Source organism: Sprattus sprattus (genome assembly GCF_963457725.1).
Source record: "Sprattus sprattus genome assembly, chromosome: 13".
Taxonomy (NCBI): Eukaryota; Metazoa; Chordata; class Actinopteri; order Clupeiformes; family Clupeidae; genus Sprattus; species Sprattus sprattus.
In genome coordinates this window covers 17552738-17572184 of record NC_137911.1, presented here as the reverse complement: position 1 = coordinate 17572184, position 19447 = coordinate 17552738, and the positions used below count along the sequence as shown (strand labels likewise).

The following is a 19447-nucleotide window of genomic DNA, read 5'->3' as shown; positions in this document are numbered from 1 at the left end:
CAAAAAAGGACTTCCCTTCCTCTGTTCACCCCTTCATACACTACATCCTTCCATACAATGATCACAGTTTTGAAACACAAGGTATGAAACTGAATATGGTGATTACACACACACATATGCTTAATACATGGCCACTCTAGAGAAGAAAAATATACTGATAGAAAAATAGTGCCATGTTTAGTCAGCCACAATGGTTAACATGTGGGCTTCCTGAAGGAGAAGCTCTACTTTAAAAAAAGAAAAACGCTTCCTCGGTCAATAACACAAAATTAAACGTACGTGCAAAAAAACCATCCTTGATCAGACATGCTTGAAGTCTGTCAACATTTCCAGGACTGATGAACATATATTAGGACCTTGGAGAATATGGTGAGGAGATTCTGTTCAAATACAGGTTTAAGCAACCTCTGAACAACAGGTTTAAGGTTGTTCCAACCTGTAGAGTCACATCCTGGAAAGGCAGATAATTGGTAAAAACTAGTTGTCTGTCCACAGTACTTTGTAACACTGAGGATGGCATGAAACTGACTTGTCAGCGGATGTTGTGTTTTTTTTTCTTCTTCTTTGTTTGTGTTTTGTGATGATTACTTTGAAGCTTGAGGGGAAGAAAGAAAACAGGATATGACACGACTTGAGTTGAGGAAAGAGCAATGCAAGCAGTTCGTCTACTTGGTGATCTTCCTAGGAAAGCCTGTGCCTGTGCAGGAGGCAGCTGCTGGTGTCTCCCGCTTTGTTTACTGGGTTGCTTGTTTGCTTTAGACCCTGGGTGCTGGCTGATGCCGCGGCTACAAAGGTCCTTTGAACTGGTTCCCAGAGAGGTGCTGCCGGATGGAGGGCTTAGAGCCTGTTGCATCCCCCAGCTTACGCCACACCACCTGAGAGCATAGTAAGAGAGAGAGAGAGAGAGGGCGAGAGAGGGAGAGAGAGAGAGAGAGAGAGATGGGGGTATGCAAAAAAGGAACATAAAAGAGAGGGACAAAGAAAAAAGAAAGAGATGTTACACAAGTTCACAACGTACACACACTAACTCACACACACACACACACACACACACACACACACACACACACACAGACAGAGGGAGTAGTGGGGAAAGAGAGATATCAGAGGCAGACAAAAGACATGAAGGCCTAATTACAGTTAATACCAGGGCATCAGAGACCATGAATGGTGGCATTGTGCCCGCACATCATCACCGTGGCGATTCTTTGACAGACGTAGAGCGGTGAAAATACCGGGGTTATATGTCCGAGAACAATGTCAGTGTACCGTTCCCAGATCCCCGTCCTTTCAAACACAAACACACACACACACACACATGAGAGGGGCCCCTGGAATCCTTATCTGGGATCTGAACCCCTCAGTGCTTAGAACCCAGTGGCTTCCTGAACAAGCTTCAATAGAGTGGCATTGTTTCATCTGGTGAAGTTATTTTAATTGCATTGACAACTGTGCCATGAATACTCCAAGCCCATCGACCCAGGGACACTAATTACGGTCCTCGTAAAAACAAAGCTTTGTAGTTCCGTAGAGGGAGCCACGATCCTCTATTAAATGATGAGATGCACGACTCTCTCAAGAAAAAACATACACACATGCAGAACACACACACACACACACACACACATGCAGAATACCAACAGAAATATTCACACTATATCCTAATACAAATATGAAAACATGCACTTTCAAATTCAAGGAAACACATATACACACAGTACTTATTCTGCAAACATAACTGTACAAAATCACACACTCACGCACACTGTATTACACCTGTAGTACATGAGACAGAAATAACCAATAGGCTGCTTACATTACACATCTCTCTGACAATGGCCTTCTCTTTTTCACTCAGGTCTTCCTCATAATCTTCAGGGATCTGTCTGTCCAGGTTCTCATGCACCTCAAGGACCTGCAACACCAAGGGATGAGACAAATGCTCACTTTTGTCACAGCAACTAGCAACTTTATGTATTGATATCTAAATTTGACTCTGACAGGATGATCTCTACTCTGTGTAGAAGACTGGGAATGGAGGCTTTTAAAATATCTAATTTACTAGACATACCACATGGTGGCACAATTGCTTTCTGTGTGATCTACAGTGCAGTTATGACCAATTCAACAAAAGTGCTTAAAGATTTAAAGTATTTGTCTGAAGATTAAATTTAAGATTACAAAACACTGCATGCTCACTGAGAGCATTAGCCATTAATGGCCTGATGATTCACATGCTTTGTAATCTCACTGAAACTCCAGAAAAAAAGTATTATGCAACGTAAATAGAAACTTGTTCACTTGCTCTTTATCTCATGATAAAAAAATACAACCACTTGGGACCTTGAGGAAAGCTAGTGTTTACTTTCTAATTTCTGAAATTCTTCAGAAGTCATTGGACCTGCACAGAGCACTGGACCACTCATGCGTGGGGGATGGGACTGGGCCTTACCTTCATGGCGTGGACCACAGCCTCGGGCTTCTGTGCAGGAGGCAGGTTGGGGGTGGAGGGGGAGGTCAGCTCTGCGGCAGGAATGTGAACAGAACCCTGCAGATAGAGGAGTAGAGGAGCAGGCTGATGTTCAGAGGAGATGCATGAAAATTAAACATGAAAATGCACACATTCTCTACATCTATCTATAATGCATGTGCTATCACAATCACAAATGCATGCTCTCTGTCTCTCTCAAACACAAACTGCACAATGCAATCTAATACTTTTTCTCTTTCTCTCCTCAGACACATAGACACACTGACTCCATTTCTTTATCTCTATGGCACACATATAGAAAGATACCCTCACACACTCACTCTTCTCTCTCTCTTTCGCTCTCTCTCACACACACACACACACACACACAAACACACACACACAATGCAAAGTTTTTGATCATTCTCTCTCTAATTCCTAAACCTCCTCTCTCTGTCTCTCTCCCTCATGCTCTGCCTCTCCTTTTCTCTCTTTTTTCTCTCCCACACACACACACACACACATATCATACATGTACATATCTCCCTGTCTACACAGGCACTAAATGGGTTAAACCATCTCATTATGGTTCATCTCTGCCTCTGCGCTGGCGCTCTGAGCCCCCTGACAAAGGGCCCTTTGAGCAGACGGGACCCCGCGGAGGCTCTGTTTAGACCCAGGCTTTTGAGCCCCATTCTAGCGTTAAATCCACAACAATTGGGCTGGCATTCCGGCAGTGGGGCGCGGAGGAGGGCACGGCCCTGAGAAAATGCCCCCGTGCTGCTCACTTCCAGCTGCCAGCGCCGGGTTAGGGGTGTGGGCACGCACTGGCCTGGGGTCGCACTCACAAAGTGGGCCGTGCCCAGGACTGACCAGGGCAGGACGATGCCTGCAGGTCAAGTTCAGATGGCAGAGAACGGCCATTAGTGGAGGCTGCAACAGGAAGGGGGGTGGGGTGGGGGCTGGGCTGTCCATCTTTCTGAGAAGAAAATGGTGCTGGGATTCCAGCCCTCTGCCAATGAGTGGGAGAGTTGGGCTTTTTACAACTAAAATTCCGGAAGCTGATAGTACTGAGCATATCTTAATTTATTATATGCACAATAATAATTCACCTTCAAGATCTCAAATTCAGATCCTCTATGATCCAGCAGATTCTACACCGTTGGAAATGTAGGTTTTGTGAGGGTTTGTAACTTCTGGCAGCACTATTTCGGAAGCCATTAGTAATGACTGTCCAGTCAGTGTGATTAAATCACAGGCATCGCTGAAAGGAAAATCTCTTGCTTGTACAAACACAGATCACCCACACTGAGCTGCCTTCCACTCCAGTCCTAATTACATGGCATTTGTGCTGTGCAGGCCTACAACCCACAAAGCCCCTCCGGGAATCATTAAATGTCATGTCCCAATGCACGACCCTTTTAATGCTACAGAGAGTGCAAATCTGAGAGAGAGAGGGTGAGAGAAGGATAGATAGAGAGAGAAAAAAAAGAGAGAGAAAGAGTGTGAATCTGAGATAGAGAGAGAGGTTTGAGGTTCAGTCCTTAAGCGCAACAACTTTTTTACACAATTACACCAGTAAAACACATACAACATTACCACCTCCAGTCAACGAGAGGGTCAGAGAGAGAGAGATGGAGAGGGAGAGTGTGAGAGAGAAAGACAATGGGGGCAAGTGGAGTAATGGAGAGAGAGGAATGGAAAGACAGAATGAGACGTCATAAGAGAGAGATGTCTGCCATGAAGGGCAAACCGCTTGTGAGTGAGCATCATGACTCATTTTATAGTTCTCCATATGATTGCTAGCAGCAGGGCGGCTAAGCTGAATTCCAAATGGGTGGCTAAGTGTCTGCATCAGGGGCTCCCTGCCAAATGAGATGGAGACATAAATTAAAAAAAGAAAGAAAAAACTACATTGTCTCAACATAGTCAAAATTCCCACAAACAAACCAGCATAACCACTGGGACCCCTTACGAAAAGCCTAACCACCATCACTGACTTTCACCGCAAGGCACCCTCCACAACAGACCACAAAAGGAGTTCAATAATAGAGCCCTTATCCACAATGAGGTAAGACAAAGGTCCCCTTACAGCAAATCCACTAAGTCCAATAAAGCCCCCCTTGCATAACACACACACACACACACACACACACACACACACGTCATACACGTTGAAATTGACAAACAATCGACCAAAACAACAAACATTTACTGAGAAGGGTTGTTGTGGAAAATCTTATTTTCCTCTGTGGATCAGAGAAATCATAAGACCAAAAAGGGATGGAAAAAGGTTGAGTGTTTGCATCATGGGAAACCAACACAAGGATGTTCAGTCTCTTGGTTTCCTCCATCACATCCTGAACGTCTTTAATACCCACATTTGAGTAAACTATTTTCACAGCTACGGTAAGGCTCACTCATCATCCCAAACACCCAAAGAATGTGATCAAATAAGCAGAGTCTGTGTAGGGTTCTATGTAGATGAAATCCATTCAAGTTTAAATCGGAACTCTGACGTAGATAGCTCAAAAAACTGCATACAGCAAAGAACAGCACGCCATATAAGATCCTGAAAGCTGTAGCCATCTTGACTTAGTTTAGCGTAGCGTAGACTCAAGCTGAGTCTGTCCTGGTGGAGGTTATCCCACATCTGTCACACGGGGCTTTGGGGCTTTGGGACCCTTGTGTTTGATAGACTAATTTTAGCTCCATCATAAGGAGGGGAAGGTAGGTGGAGGCTACTACACACACACCCCCCCCCCCCCCCCCCACCACCACCACACAACACACACACACACACATACACACACACACACACACACACACACACACACATGTCCCCCTGACACTTGACATTCTAAACACTCAGTTAACCCCTGACGACAGTCACAGGTCTTGTACAAATGCCTTGCTCCCGGTTTAGAAGAGCAGCCGTGCATAATTTAAAGGTGTCATCCACCTCTCCTGTTTGAAGTGAAAGTTCAAAGCCATGATAATGAGTTCACGAGCCCGACGACGACGACAACGACAATAACGGTGGCGGCTTTCACTTGAGTCATCTCATCCTGCACTATGAGTGAAAGGACGGAGGAGACAAAAGAGAAGTGGATGAAAAGAAAAATATAAACAATGGAGAAATAAACACAACAATAACAACGAAGGCTTTTCACAGTGCGCGGCTCATGGCGTGTCACAGGCTAATTGATTTCTCCTTCCTGTGGAAACAAGAGCCCTGCACGGTGAGGTTCCTGTGAGCCTTTGTGAGCCTTGTGTCTCTGCATGGCTGATAAGCGGGCTGATTGGCTAGACTGTATGACGCTAATGACTTATCAGTGCAGGAGCAGGCACAGAACAATGCTGGCTACCTGAGGACAGACAGAGAAAGAGGGTAGTGTGGGAGTCTAATAAGGTGAGCATGAAAGAGAAAGGTGAGGGGAAGGGGAGATGGGTGTGAGGGGGAAATGGAGGAATAGAAGACAAATAGAAGTGATGAAAGAGTCAAAGTAACAGCAACTCTTAAAGTGTGGGGAGAGAGAGAGATAGAGTGAGATAGAGACGGAGAGAAAGACATCTTGCACTCATGTAGAAACCTATGTAGGTTAAGGTGCATCACAGGAAACTTTGGAGGGGGGAAAGTCAACATCCAGAGCAGACTAAACCCACATGAGAAGTTAAAGCAACAAAGAAATTCATACAAAGGTCCTTCGTCTAAGCCTCTCAGATTGCTTTGATGTGTTGGGAAAGTGAACTCTCTCTGTACAGCGTGTTGTTTACTGCGTCCAAACCCTGGCCAGACTGAAAGAGGGAAGGGCTTGTGTGGTTGGGGCAGATTAAAGTGGATGATTTGATTTAGAAGAATCAAAGAGACGTTGAGGAAATTACATAATGCCAGAGGACCCTGACCAAAAAGCTAAAGCCCTCTTAGCCTCGTTCCTTTCTCATGCCTGGATGTCCAACAAGTATGTGCTAATCTTCTCTGCCCTGCTCCGTAATACACAGGTGAGACGCACAAGATATAAATACTGTATGGTTGTATTGTTTCTTGAAAAATGTCAATAAAAGTACAATTTCAAGAGAATTGAATTATTTATAAGCAGAAACTGAATGCATTTGATCTTAATGATCTAATAATCGCATTAATGATCTTTGAGATCATCAATCAATCAATCAATCAGCTACAGACACTATTTTTTGTTTGTGTGTTTACTCAAGTTAACGTCCAACATAGAGGACGAGTGTTTTAAATATGCAGTGAATTGAACCTGGGTTTAGTCCTGATCAATGCTGATATTGATGGAGTGTACGTACATTCTGCAGAGCCTCCTGGTACTTGGCGAGAGAGGAGAGCTGGGACTCGGAGTGGTAGAGCGACAGCCCCTTCCGTAGCGTCTTCAGATCTCCCGTGTTCCCCTGCTGCAGATACATAAACAGAGAGCCAGGTTAGAGTAAAGCACCTCGACCACCACTACAACTATTGCCTTTGGAATAAAGAAAGTGTCTGTCTGTCTGTCTGTCTGTCTGTCTATCTGCCTTCAACGGGTCTCATGGTCAGCCCATCAAATCACTTATACCACTGTGGCAAAAAGGTTTAAATGTTTGTATATACCTATATTTTTTTAACTACATTTCCATTCAGTTATTAGGAACAGTTGTTGTAAGTTGTGTGATTGTATGAATTTTAACAGAGCAGGACCACACGTGACTTCCCATGGTTAATTAGGAGTCCAGCTCATGCTTGTCCTGGAGGGAGACCTGAAGTCAAGTCACGGTGGATATGACTAAGCTCCCCGCCTAATGTTTTATTCAACATGAACAAGTCTTTAGCTCCTGCATTCAAACCAGCCATGCTAATTTAAGAACACCTGTTTTGCAGTGCCTTTTTTATCTTGGACAAATGCATTGCCTGATGTAATCTTGTATTCATTTTGCTCATAGGACACCTACCTACCTACTGTGCTTGTACTGTGTTCAAATTATTTAGAATAAACTACCATTTGTCAGAAGGTAGAGTCTGCGATTCTGGTGAAAGGGTGTTGTCAGCCAATTAAATGACACCCCCCCCTATTTAACTCCTACTGGACATGCTCCTGACGCAACGTGCTGATTGGCTGGATTTGTTCATGGATCAGTCTAAGCCACTATGTTTGTTTTTCCATTCACAGAGCCAAGACTTTATACGAACACCAGTGGTTTTTGAGGTCACATACAACGGACAGCTAGAGGACTGTGAGCAACAATTCGCTCAATTAGACAAAAAGTATATTGGATTAGAATGGCAGACCCTTCCTTTAAGACCAAGTCATTCTAAGAACTAAAAAATGCATAGTCTGGACAGAGGGCAGGACAGAGGAGGGCAGAGAACCAGGGATCACACAGTGATTTATACCAGTGATTTATACCAGCGTATAAGCGTTAATACACACACGTATACTTTCAATACATGCACACAGACACACACACACACACTCACCCCTACACACACACATATACACATATACACATATACACACACACACATTGGATGCCTAAGTCAAACACTACTCAAACAATCAAGACTTCCTGTAGCGTAGTGTATCCTCTTGGAGTGAGCAGTAAACCAAGAATGGTCACTTTGCAAGCCCGTCCATTTCCCTCCAGCATGACTGGGACTGGCCTTGGCTCTCAGCGCTTCATTTCAGCGTAACGGAAAACTGAATGCACACACTAATGTGCACACGCAGGGGGACAAACATTGACTCATCCTTTCCACGGCCTTCAAGCATCCACTCATGTTCCTCCAACACACTTAACTTAAAGAAAGCACATATTCCAACAACGGCGACTAAATGTCCAACCACCTCCAACTCAACCCTCCTACTGAGACAAGCATGTTTTCATACCACTGACATAGATGAGATGACTTCCCTATGGGAACTATAAACTATGGGTGTGCAGGATTTCACACTCCCCCCCATCTGTGTGCACTTACACGTGACACTTAAACACACCGCTAGGTGAGAACTGGAGAAAAAAAATGGCAAAGGGCCACAAGTTCAAACGAGCGTCTGGTGCTAAAGTGAGGGATAGTTTTCCGCTTCAGAGGACCACATCAAAACACATCCATCAACTTCAGCATGCATCTGTCCTGATGCATCATTGCAGCATGACTGCTTTTAGCACGGCTGCCATGGCTCTTTTCAATTTCTTAAATACTGCAGCAGCTCTTCATGTGAACTGTGCAATGTGCTAGAGCTGTGTTGTGTGAGGAACTAGAGCAATTTCCACCAATTTTCAGTCTTGTTTGTATAATCTGCTTGAGTGTCAAGCTGCAGTGAACATGAGCCTGTCGTTTTTTTTTATTTATTCCCAAACTGGGTCTCACACACACAAGGCCATTTGTATGAAAATCCATTTTTGCAGCTTACCGTCCATATCACCGCTTAGGATTGCTGTTGTGTGCAAACAGACCATAATAATACACATTGTGGGGATTACCACGGCAGCGGCATAGAAACAGCCAAACATATTTGTGTTTCAAAAGTTTGTGCGTGTGTGTATGCATGTGTGTATGCTGTGTCTCTGTGTTATATAAGTGTTGGCATTTAATGGCTTTTCCATAAATAAATGGAAATTCATTACAACAGCAGTCATTTGAATCATATATTCTTTGCGGCTTTACTGGAGGATGGAATAATTTTCCAACAGGGGGAAGGCATAACTCTAGCTGAAGTCTCCCTCATTTCCTTAGGTTGTGCTAGATGTCTTTTTATAACGACTCCGCCACTGACTTAAGGGATGGCCTGTGTTTTTCCCACACAGTGTTAGGCTGGCACAACCAGACCAATCCACTTGTTCCAGCTCAGTCAGGCCACAGCAGAGTTTAATGTTCACCATTACAATTTTCTTCCAACATTGCTGAAGTCCAAGAGCCTGTCAATATGTGGGTTAAGTCTCTGCAGGTATCCTTCAGCTTTGAGCAGTAGTTCACCCTGCAACAGTTACTTGATAATCTTCTGTCTTTGTTTTCATTCAGACTGTGCACTGTGTTGCAAAATTTTATAATATGGCTTCATGGGTGATTCAGACTTTACCTGTGCCAGAAGCTTATTGTTGTCATCCTCTAATATCCGAACCTTGGACTCCAGTTGGCGGATGTAGTTTACATCTGAGGGAAAGGGAGAAGAAGAAAGGGAGGTCAAAAAGTTAGAGTCTGCATGTCACTGGTCAAAAGCTTTGATAAGTCAGAGAGAATGTATAGGCCGATGGTCAGTATCGGAAAATAAATCCCGCCAGGATGGAGAGGATCCAGACCACATATTATATAGTTACTTGCCAAACAGATAAAAGACATTCCTCCAAAATATCTCTTTTTAAGTGATTTTGATGCCGTTTCGTGGCTTTCGCTGAGCTAAAAACAACTCTACATGCAAATAGAACTTTAAAGATTCAGGTGTTGCGTGTCTGTGTTTCTCTGAAAATGTGTGTGTGTCTGTTTGCTTGCATGTGCACACCTGGGTATGTGTGTTTCTTTGCATGTGTGTGTGTGTGTGTGCCTGTATCTGTGTGTGTGCGTGTGTGTGTGTGTGTGTGTGTGCGAGTGTCAGTGTGAGTATCTGGCAGCCCCTGACCCTGTAGAGTGGGCCTGACTCTTCTCCTGACCCCAGCTGTGTTTGGGATGCCTCACCCTGGGAAGCCCTTGTGTCTCCTGCCCTGCCCTGCCCTTCCTTGCCCTGTCCTGCCCCGCCTGACTTCATGCTCATTAGGGCTGCATACCTCTTCAGAGCAGAAAGACATCTATCCCCCCACCGCCTCTTATCTGAACACACTGTTCGCTTCAAGTGTGCAAACAGCAAACTCAAACCTAGAAATTAATTCGGTAGATTTCTACAGAGAAGATAGTTGCAAGGATGTAAATAAAACGTGTTGTGCGAAAAGACATTCCTTAATAAACTATTGATGTCGCTAATATTTAATGCAACACCAACACATTGACTAATGCACGCATTTATTTAAGTTAAATCAGGTTGAGTTCAATCAGGGTGAGTTTACAAAGGGGTGTAGAGTAGATGTGTGCATCTCCACATGCACGCTTGCCTGTGTGTGTTTGTGTCTGCATAGCGTGCATGTGTGTGTGTGTGTGTGTGGGACGCCCAGGGAACCCCTTGAAGTGTGTGTGTCTCTCCCTAGGGTCAAACACATGGCTCTTCAGAATGTTTAACATGGATTAGTGGGCCGTGTCGCTGTCTTTCTTTCACACTTAATGAGAGCAAACACACACACACACACACACACACTTCTTTGAAGTAGAGTGACCTCCATAAAGCCACACCCATTTGTCCAATCTCTGTGAAAGTGAGACATGGCCTAAATTATGGCCTCAGTAATGTGTAGGTGTGTACGTGTGTATGTGTGTGTGTGTGTGTGTGTGTGTGTGTGTGTGTGTGTGTGTGTGTGTTTGACTCAGCCTCACCATGGCACCATTAAGGAGTCTCAGCTCCAACCTTTGCCCTGTGTGCAGACTGCCAGGCTCGAACTACCAGCAGATCTCACAGACGGCAATATAATGCCCTCTTTCCACCCCATAAACCCCTGCTGAACGCACTGGGCACCATTTTGTAGCCTCTGACTTCACACCTATATCCGATCTCACATCACCACCAGGTGTCACTACCGTCCAGTGCAAGCATGTACCTCTCTAACGGCCACAGACATGATCAAAGAGGGAGAAAAACGACAGCATCACTGCCCATTTAAGTCACAACCTTCCACCATGATAGACCCCAGTGTGGTGTGCGATGAGTAACAGTTAATCCCAGTTTAGTGATGGGTCCACATGGCTCTTTTAGTGGTAAAACAGAGAGAGGAGAGGCAGCGCGACTCAATGCAGCTGGTTGGAGCGGGCAGCCCGGGGCCCTCTCGTGCTAATCCTCTTTGCCTTCCTTGTGACCCTCTAATCTAACTACAGCACATCTGATCACCTGACCAGCAGCCAGAACCAGCACCCAAGCCGATTAACACAGGCGCTCCCCGCAGGCCCAACAGACACACCACTTATCAGAACCAAAGTCCCTGTTCACAGGTCCAAATGAAAACACTACACACCAGAACCAAAGTATCCGTTCCCAGGCCCAAATTGACTTACTCTATATCAGAACCGATGTCCGCGATCACAAACCCAAATGGGCACCATATAACCAACGTATCTGCAGGCACTCATGGACACACTGTGTATCAGAATCAAAGCCTTTTTTGCAAGCACTTTGCTATAGACACCCTGTGCACCTGACCCAAAGTCTCCATGACTCGCCAGTACAACAGTGTTAGAAGCTACCTGTGGTCTCAGATGTAAGGCTACACTGTGCTGCTCTGAAACATGAAGACCAACAAAGCAAATTCCTCTCATTCGGAGACTCTTTCAGTGGTGCTTTATCTCCCTCTCAATCATGCATGAGATTGAAAGGGGGGGGATTTAATCGTTTCGTCCCTTTCGACCACGGAGCAGGGTTGTGTGACTTATAGAACAGAATCCGCCATTGAGATCAAAAGCATATATAATCAGGCGAGGGGATTAGCTGTAAAATGTACAAATGCCTTTGCATTGTCAACAGTGGAACGCAGAGCGAGGATTACCTCAAGGAGACACCCACCTGAACTCATTCAGCTGCACAGAAAGACATGCTGGAGGAGAGAATGCATGTGTGGCAGAATAAGAATGAGGGAGAGTGAGATGAAGAGATCAAAAGAGAGAGAGAGAGAGAGAGAGAGAGAGAGAGAGAGAGAGAGAGAGATAAGGACAGAAATAGAGAGAGAGAGAGAGAGAAAGAGAGAGAGCGAGAGAAAGCCAAAGCGGAGACCTGAAGCAACATTTCCATGTAGACGCCCAATGACGTGACACTAAGTGACATGAGCTGACCCTTTGGATCAGATTCAACAGCGAGCAGCGGAAGACGCAGCCACAGCAACCCAGGCTGCCCCACCCCCACCCCATCCTTGCCCTGCTGCCAGGCTCAGCCAGGCTCCTGGTCATGCACTCTGAACTCTCCATGTAAAGTTATCGCAGAGCTTTACCTCACAGTACCTGTAGCACCACTGCACACACTGGCAGCTTTCAGACCTGTGGGCTCAGGGTTACGACTCAGAGTTTGTGGGTGTAATCCTACACTATACGAATATCCAATCCTTTTATTGAAAAGAAAACATACCATAAACAAACAGGGCTGAATCGAACACCAGATCTCTTTCTGCAGGCTGTGGTAGTGTTCGTGTTACTGTATGCTGCTGTACCTGTGGAAGACTGACCCATGACCTCATACTCCCCAGGTGCCCCTTCACCGCTGATGTATTCAGGGTTTTCTCTCAGCAGTATTTTAGGAGCATTAACCCAACATGTGATAGTGAGATAGTTCTTGTATGGCCTGAAGCTGTTTGGGTATGACTATTTGTCCACATTTGTCATTCAGAACGATCAATCAACAAACCAGGGTACGACCACGTCTTTGAAATCCACTGCTTCTAATTAATTAATTAATTTACATCACTCTTCATACTAGAAGCAAAGCGATGGAAAACAACCTTGGAATATTCCTCTCTCTATCATTCCTGTCACACGCCACTGACCCACTCAGAGAGGATCAATTCTGCACACCTCGCTCCCATCAGAGTAGTGTGTGAAAAGGTGTGTTTTCACACCTCTCGTGAGAAGAGGAACAAAGAGAGTCACCTCTGGTCAAACAGGCGACACAAACAAGGAAAACATTCCATCATTAAATTCCTCTCATTGCCTGAGTAAACACCACTTTAACCCTCTACTCAAGCGTGTGTTTGAACAGGGATTAATAAGTGTACACTCAAGGAAATGAAAGGGAAAATAACACACAGACAGGGAAACACACTCCCACAGGTAGAAGCAGACCAAAGTAGACTTCATAACTCTTTCAATTTAGTTCAACCTCTCAAAGATAAGAAGACGAACAAGAAGCATTATAGTTGCTGTTGTTTTTATTATTATTATTATTCAATTGTGTTCTGTTTAGATTTAATTTTCCACTGGCTCAAGGTTCCTTTATAAAATCAACCTACCCTGAAAGAGCCTCATCTTCCTTGAAAACTTCACAAGGGCCCATTTGTGAAGATGAAATAACTGCTGCACTAATTAAACCAGCTAGCTACCTCAACCTCTGTCTCTGAGGGTCACAGTCAAGTAATGGAAGAAAAACAACAGTACATCCCCTCCTGAGTTTCCAGTATAGGTCAGGGGAGTGGGAGAGGAGAGGGGAGGAGAGAGAAGAGGAGAGGGGAGGAGAGAGAAGAGGAGAGGAGAGGACAGGATGGGAGAGGAGAGGAGAGCAGGGGAGGAGAGGACAGGAGAGGAGAGGAGAGGAGAGGAGAGGAGAGGAGAGGAGAAGAGAGGAGGGGAGAGGAGAGGAGAGGAGAGGAGAGGAGAGGGGAGGAGAGGAGAGGAGAGGGGAGGGAGTAGAAGAGAGGAGAGCACAGAAGAGGAGAGGGGAGGGGAGGGGGGAGCTTGTCCTTTACTGGAAGTCCAGGAATGATTTCAATTACTGCAAGATGTGAAGGAGGAAGAAAGGCAAACAGTGCGGTATTGTTCCTCCGGTCCTTTTGAGGTTCCCCCGCTCAGCAGTTCCCCCGTAACCCGAACTCCTGCTGACAGTTACAGGGTGGTGTGCATGTGATTGTATGTGTGTGTGTGTGTGTGTGTGTGTGTGTGTGTGTGTGTGTGTGTGTGTGTGTGTGTGTTTGTGCACGTGTGTGTTTGTATGTGCTTGTGTGTGTGTATGTGATGGTATGTGCCTATGTGTGTGTGTGCGTGTGTATGTGTGTGTGTGTGTGTGTGTGTGTATACAGGGGGCCTAGAGGATCCAAGCGGCCAACAGGAAGGTATTGATTTCTCTTGCATACGTCTCAGCACATACTTCATCAATAAACTCCACAGGGGAGCTGGGATGAGGGCGTGGAGTGGACCGACACTACACTACCATGCTGAGGCACTGCAAAAAGAGCATGTCCACACACTGGCTGAAGCACTACTCCCATGTTTAATGGTGCAAAGTTTCAACTGGTTCAACTAGTTTCATCAAGCAATTTCTTCATTTTGCCTTGCAACCCAGACTTGTTTATCCCCCCAAAAACCTTTTAAGCACTGCCCAATTTTTGAAAATATTATGTTTACGAACCCATAATGCAACTTTGACTCTTAAATTCAGTCAAACAGTCTGCCCTTTACAATCTTTGATTCATGTCCTTTGAACGAACATATTGAAAATGATAAAATACCAACGTCCAACATGCCACTCCTCTGCCATCACTAAAGCTGCAAATAGAGCGAAACCTCCTGATGAACAGGCTGGCTAGCGTTCAGGGAACTCATCTGTGACAGGCATCAGATGGGGAGAGAGAGAGTGTGTGTGTGTGTGTGTGTGTGTGTGTGTGTGTGTGTGTGTGTGTGTGTGTGTGTGTGTGTATGTGTGTGTTTATGTATTTGTGTGACTCTGTCACACTGGCTAGGCAACACACAGGCCCACGCTTCACCGGACAGCACTGAGCTGATGCCATCTGACGAAAACCCATGTCAACCCCAGAACCCACACATAGCACTTTAACAGAAGTCTCTGAGGCTTTCCTCTCTTATCGATAGGAGCCAGAGCAGGAGCCAGAGAGTTATTCTAGTTTGACCAAGTGAAGATGTAGTCAGCACACTGTGTTATCCTAGCTTGACCAAGTGAAGATGTCAGTCAAAGTTTTGCAGTGATTTCTCAAAAGGAGGATCATTCCAGCTGAGTGCGGAAACATTCAGGGTGGTTTCTTGGGGGCGATGAGTGAAGATAGTGTACAAACTCATGGATGCTAAGAGACTTCAGAGACGACTGAACTCTAGTATGAGTCTGTCTGAAGTGTGATTCTGCCCTCCTCTATGAAAAAGTGTATGGCCACTGATTGAGCCCGAAAACAATTACTTTTCCAGTCAAACTAAAACTAAAAATCTAAAAAAAATAATGACTGGAACAAGCCATTGCAGTTTCATCTCATTTCTGCCCAATGTTGGGCTAATAACCTCTCTCTTCATATGTTTGCCCCTACAAATGCTGGCAAACAACCGGGGAATCTCACCTACAGCATATAGTCTCTCTCTTTTAGTAAATGTGAATCCATACAAATGCTGACAAACCAGCTGACTATTCATTACCGCATCTTAAGAGAGATAATGATATCCTCCCTGGACAGCCTATCCATCCTATGGTCTATTCCTGTGAAGCTATCTGCACAGAAAGGGGAAGAGACACTGGAAACTGGAGGCCAGGAGAGGGTCGTATTCCTCAAGATCAGCAAAAACCTACAACAGCTCTGGCTGACTACTGTTGACCCTGTAGAGTCCCCCTGTGTTGTTCTACATGTTACTGGTGTGTGTTGAGCACCAAGAAAATGTCCAACAGGGAAGAAATGGGTTGCACTCACAATATTATACAGTTTCTTAGGGCCTGATTTACTAACAGGATTGCGCCCATTTCTGGCGTAAAATAGCGGTCGTAAACATAAAACGGTATTTACTAAGGGGCCGCAGCGCATATTAACGCCTGTGTGTGTGAACAGGGGAGGTAACTTGGAGGTGGGTGGTAACGTAGGCGTGAGGCGCAATTTACATGGGTGGAGACAAGGTAAGTGCGCCTAATGATGTCATGCGTGGTATTAACTAAACTGCCTGTGGAGCGCACGTCTCCAATTTGCAGGATAATTCTCCGCCTCATAAAAGCACGTCTTAACCAGGAAGCGCAATTTCATTGAGTCTGAAAACGTTGATATGGCAGCAGTGATAAGAGAAAGGCGAAGAAAGAAGACAGAGACAGCGCACAGAAATAATTTTTTCAACTCGCATAACACATTTTCAGTTAAATGAACCACAAATCATTAGACGGTACAGGTTAACCAGCCACGCAATACTTCAATTACTGAACCAGATCAGAGATGACATCTAACCCTCCAACGGAGATCACATTCCATTCAATCAGTTGGTAAACATTGCAAATATTGGCACCGGATCATTTCAAACAGTTATAGTATCAGCAGTTGATATATCTCAGCCTTCACAAATATTCACACAGGTACTCGAAGCATTGCTTTGGCGCACTGGTCAATACATTTCCCCACTGCCACAGCTGAAATTATAGACATCAAACAGGACTTTTTTTTAAATCGCAAACTTTCCGAATGTAATTTGAACCATTGATTGCACCCACGTCCATATATATTGTAGTGAACCCATGTCCCTTGTAGACATTATTAATCTCGCCATGTACACATCTATATTGTTATAATAGGCAGTTTATGCATTAAAATCAGGTTCAGTGATTGAGCGAACGTGAACCAATATATCTAGGCTATCTCCACTTGCTGAAGCTTCATATTCTCTTCCTAAATAAATACCACGGAAAATGCGGAAAAACACCGTGCGTTAATGTGCGAACGCAGTTTAAGCAGCGGTCGCAATGTTAGTAAATCAGGCCCTATATAGGGCGGAGTAAACACAGATTGCCCAGCGCGATCTGGTTTGATAAATACCAACTAAAATGCGCAAAAACACTGTGCGTTCATTTGCGAACGCAGATTAAGAAGCGCTCGCATATTAGTAAATCAGGCCCTTAGAGTGCAAGGCCTAAATGTTTGTCAAGATTCTGTAGGTTTTTTTTTTTTTTCCTTTTCCTGATTCTGTTGCCTTTATTGTGTTGGATGCCTTCCTGCCTTTGTATTTCTGCAAATCCATGATCTCCTCATAGAAATAGGGTGGGGCAGCGGGGTGAGAAGTTAACAACTGTGTATTTTCATTTGTGATGTCTGTACTACCTGTATGTTGTTAACCAAAAATCAATAAATACAATATTAAAAAAAAAGAAAAAAGGATTCTGTAGGTTGCACTTAATTAACACATGACAGCGTAGTGCTTCCTTCAGCCAAGCTTCGTCTGCTGGTTCAACCGGCAAGTACAGCCTTTTGCCTCTTCCGTACGCTGAGGAAACTCTGTCAGGGCATGGAAGGAAACAGAAAGTTTATACATCCCAAGTCAACGATGGAGAGCTCTTTCAGCCGCACTTTCAACCACAATCTCTGTTTTACGTAACACGCCGCCATTTTCCACAGGCCTTGGAGCCAGGGAGCTTGACTGTGACCCAGCTGTCAGGAGGTGGGGAGTGGGCCTGAGGAGCCCTCAGATGCTCACCACAGCGACAGCTATTTAACAGCGAGGCTGTAACCCTGTCAGGGGACGCACTGTATACAGCGTCACAGGCTGACAGCTCTTACGCAACCGTTTACACAACAACCACCTCCTCACAGCAAAGCGGGCACATATATTTCACCACGACATCCTATGAAATAGACACAACTATCCAAGCAGGAGGGACGTTAGGAGATAGGTGGGTGCGTGGATGAAGAGACAGATGTAGTGAATAGATTAAGTCATGGATGAATGGAAAAGGCATTGTGACACTGGCATGTAGTATCCTTATGCCACTGTAAGACCATTACTGACTAAACAATGACATAACCAGGAGTATGAATCTAAGAACAACAAAGCCGGGTCATTTCCCCAAACAGATAAGAGATAAGATGATAAGAGCTATTGCTCACACGCTGTGCGGTCACAGCAGCTGCGACAGGAGAAGAGTGCTTGTCACAGGGTGCTTGTTGTTTGTTTAGAAGGGATGGTGTGACGGAAGAGGGGAAGGATGGCGATGTCAACAAATACTTTGGCTGTATCTTGAGTGGCACGAACTCCTCCCTAGGGCAGGCAGAGGCAAGGTGGGGGTGTGGGGGTGGCTGTGTGTCCAGCCGTGGTCTGAGATCACTGCTGTCACTGCCGATCTCTGTTTGCGTAGTTGAAAAGCGCAGCATAACGATGCGCAGTGCTGAGGGGCAGTGAGTAAGCCTACACGCACACATACACAAACACACTCAAACACACACATACACACACACAGACACACAGACACAGACACACACACACACACACACACACACACACACACACACACACACACAAACACACTCAAACACACATGCATACCCCCCCCTCCCCAACACACACACACACCACCACCACCACAGACACATACACAAACACAAACACACACAAATAACCACCCATCACTCCTCAACTCTTTCTTCTCAGCTGCCACGGCAACCTCACCACAGCTTCTTGGCCCAGCACAGACCCGCACACGCGAGATATGTACACATACACCCTCACACACACACACACAAACAAACACACACACACACACACACACACACACACACACACACACACACACACACACATTCACACACACAGACAGACACACACTCACACACACACGTAGCCACACGCGCAACACGTCACTTTAGATCTTCTGCGGGTGAATGAAGGCATGGGCTTTTCCTCTTTCATGGCGGAGGTTCAGCATTGGGGCGTTAAACGTTTAGACTCTAATGGAGGCGTGAGAGGAGAGGAGAGCTGACTGTTCTTAACAATGATGCTTATATTTTGAGTTATTGCACTCCAACTAAAAGGGAAACACATAAATGTAAATGCTATTTATAAATGCAGTGACAGATTAGTTGCTTTATAAATAACAAAGAGCATAAACAAATCAGAGGTTTAGAGGTTAAGATTGCATTGTTGTGCATCAACATGAAAGGCACAGATTATCTGAAGGCTTTATCCGACGCATTGTGCATTAACTAGAAAGTCAGTGGTCAAAGGAGATCATTACATAACACAACTTCAAGGCTAAACCTCCAAAGTCCAAAACTTCCACTATATTAGAGGCACTTGTCCATGACTGGGGAATGACTAGCTAAAACAGCATGTGTGCCATTATCAGAATGACATGCGTTTCAAGTTCACTTCTTTTGTAGTGAAGGTAAAAGACTACAAAATTATAATATATACACTTAATTTCATTTCATTTAATTTATTACATATCAAAATATAAAATATAATTCAGT

The 19447-nt window shown here is 44.9% G+C and overlaps 1 protein-coding gene across 1 annotated transcript in view; it reads right to left on the bottom strand.

The window, feature by feature from the left end:
- Positions 1–785: 785 nt before the first annotated feature.
- The window catches only part of ccdc85ca (coiled-coil domain containing 85C, a), a gene marked incomplete at both ends in the record, with an annotated part of 34243 nt that continues 15581 nt past the window's right edge, over positions 786–19447 (bottom strand). The window contains 5 exons of the mRNA XM_080849724.1: positions 786–875; positions 1817–1915; positions 2453–2548; positions 6782–6886; positions 9544–9617. Coding sequence (XP_080705850.1) covers positions 786–875; positions 1817–1915; positions 2453–2548; positions 6782–6886; positions 9544–9617 — 464 coding nt within the window. The remainder of the gene's footprint in view (positions 876–1816; positions 1916–2452; positions 2549–6781; positions 6887–9543; positions 9618–19447) is intronic.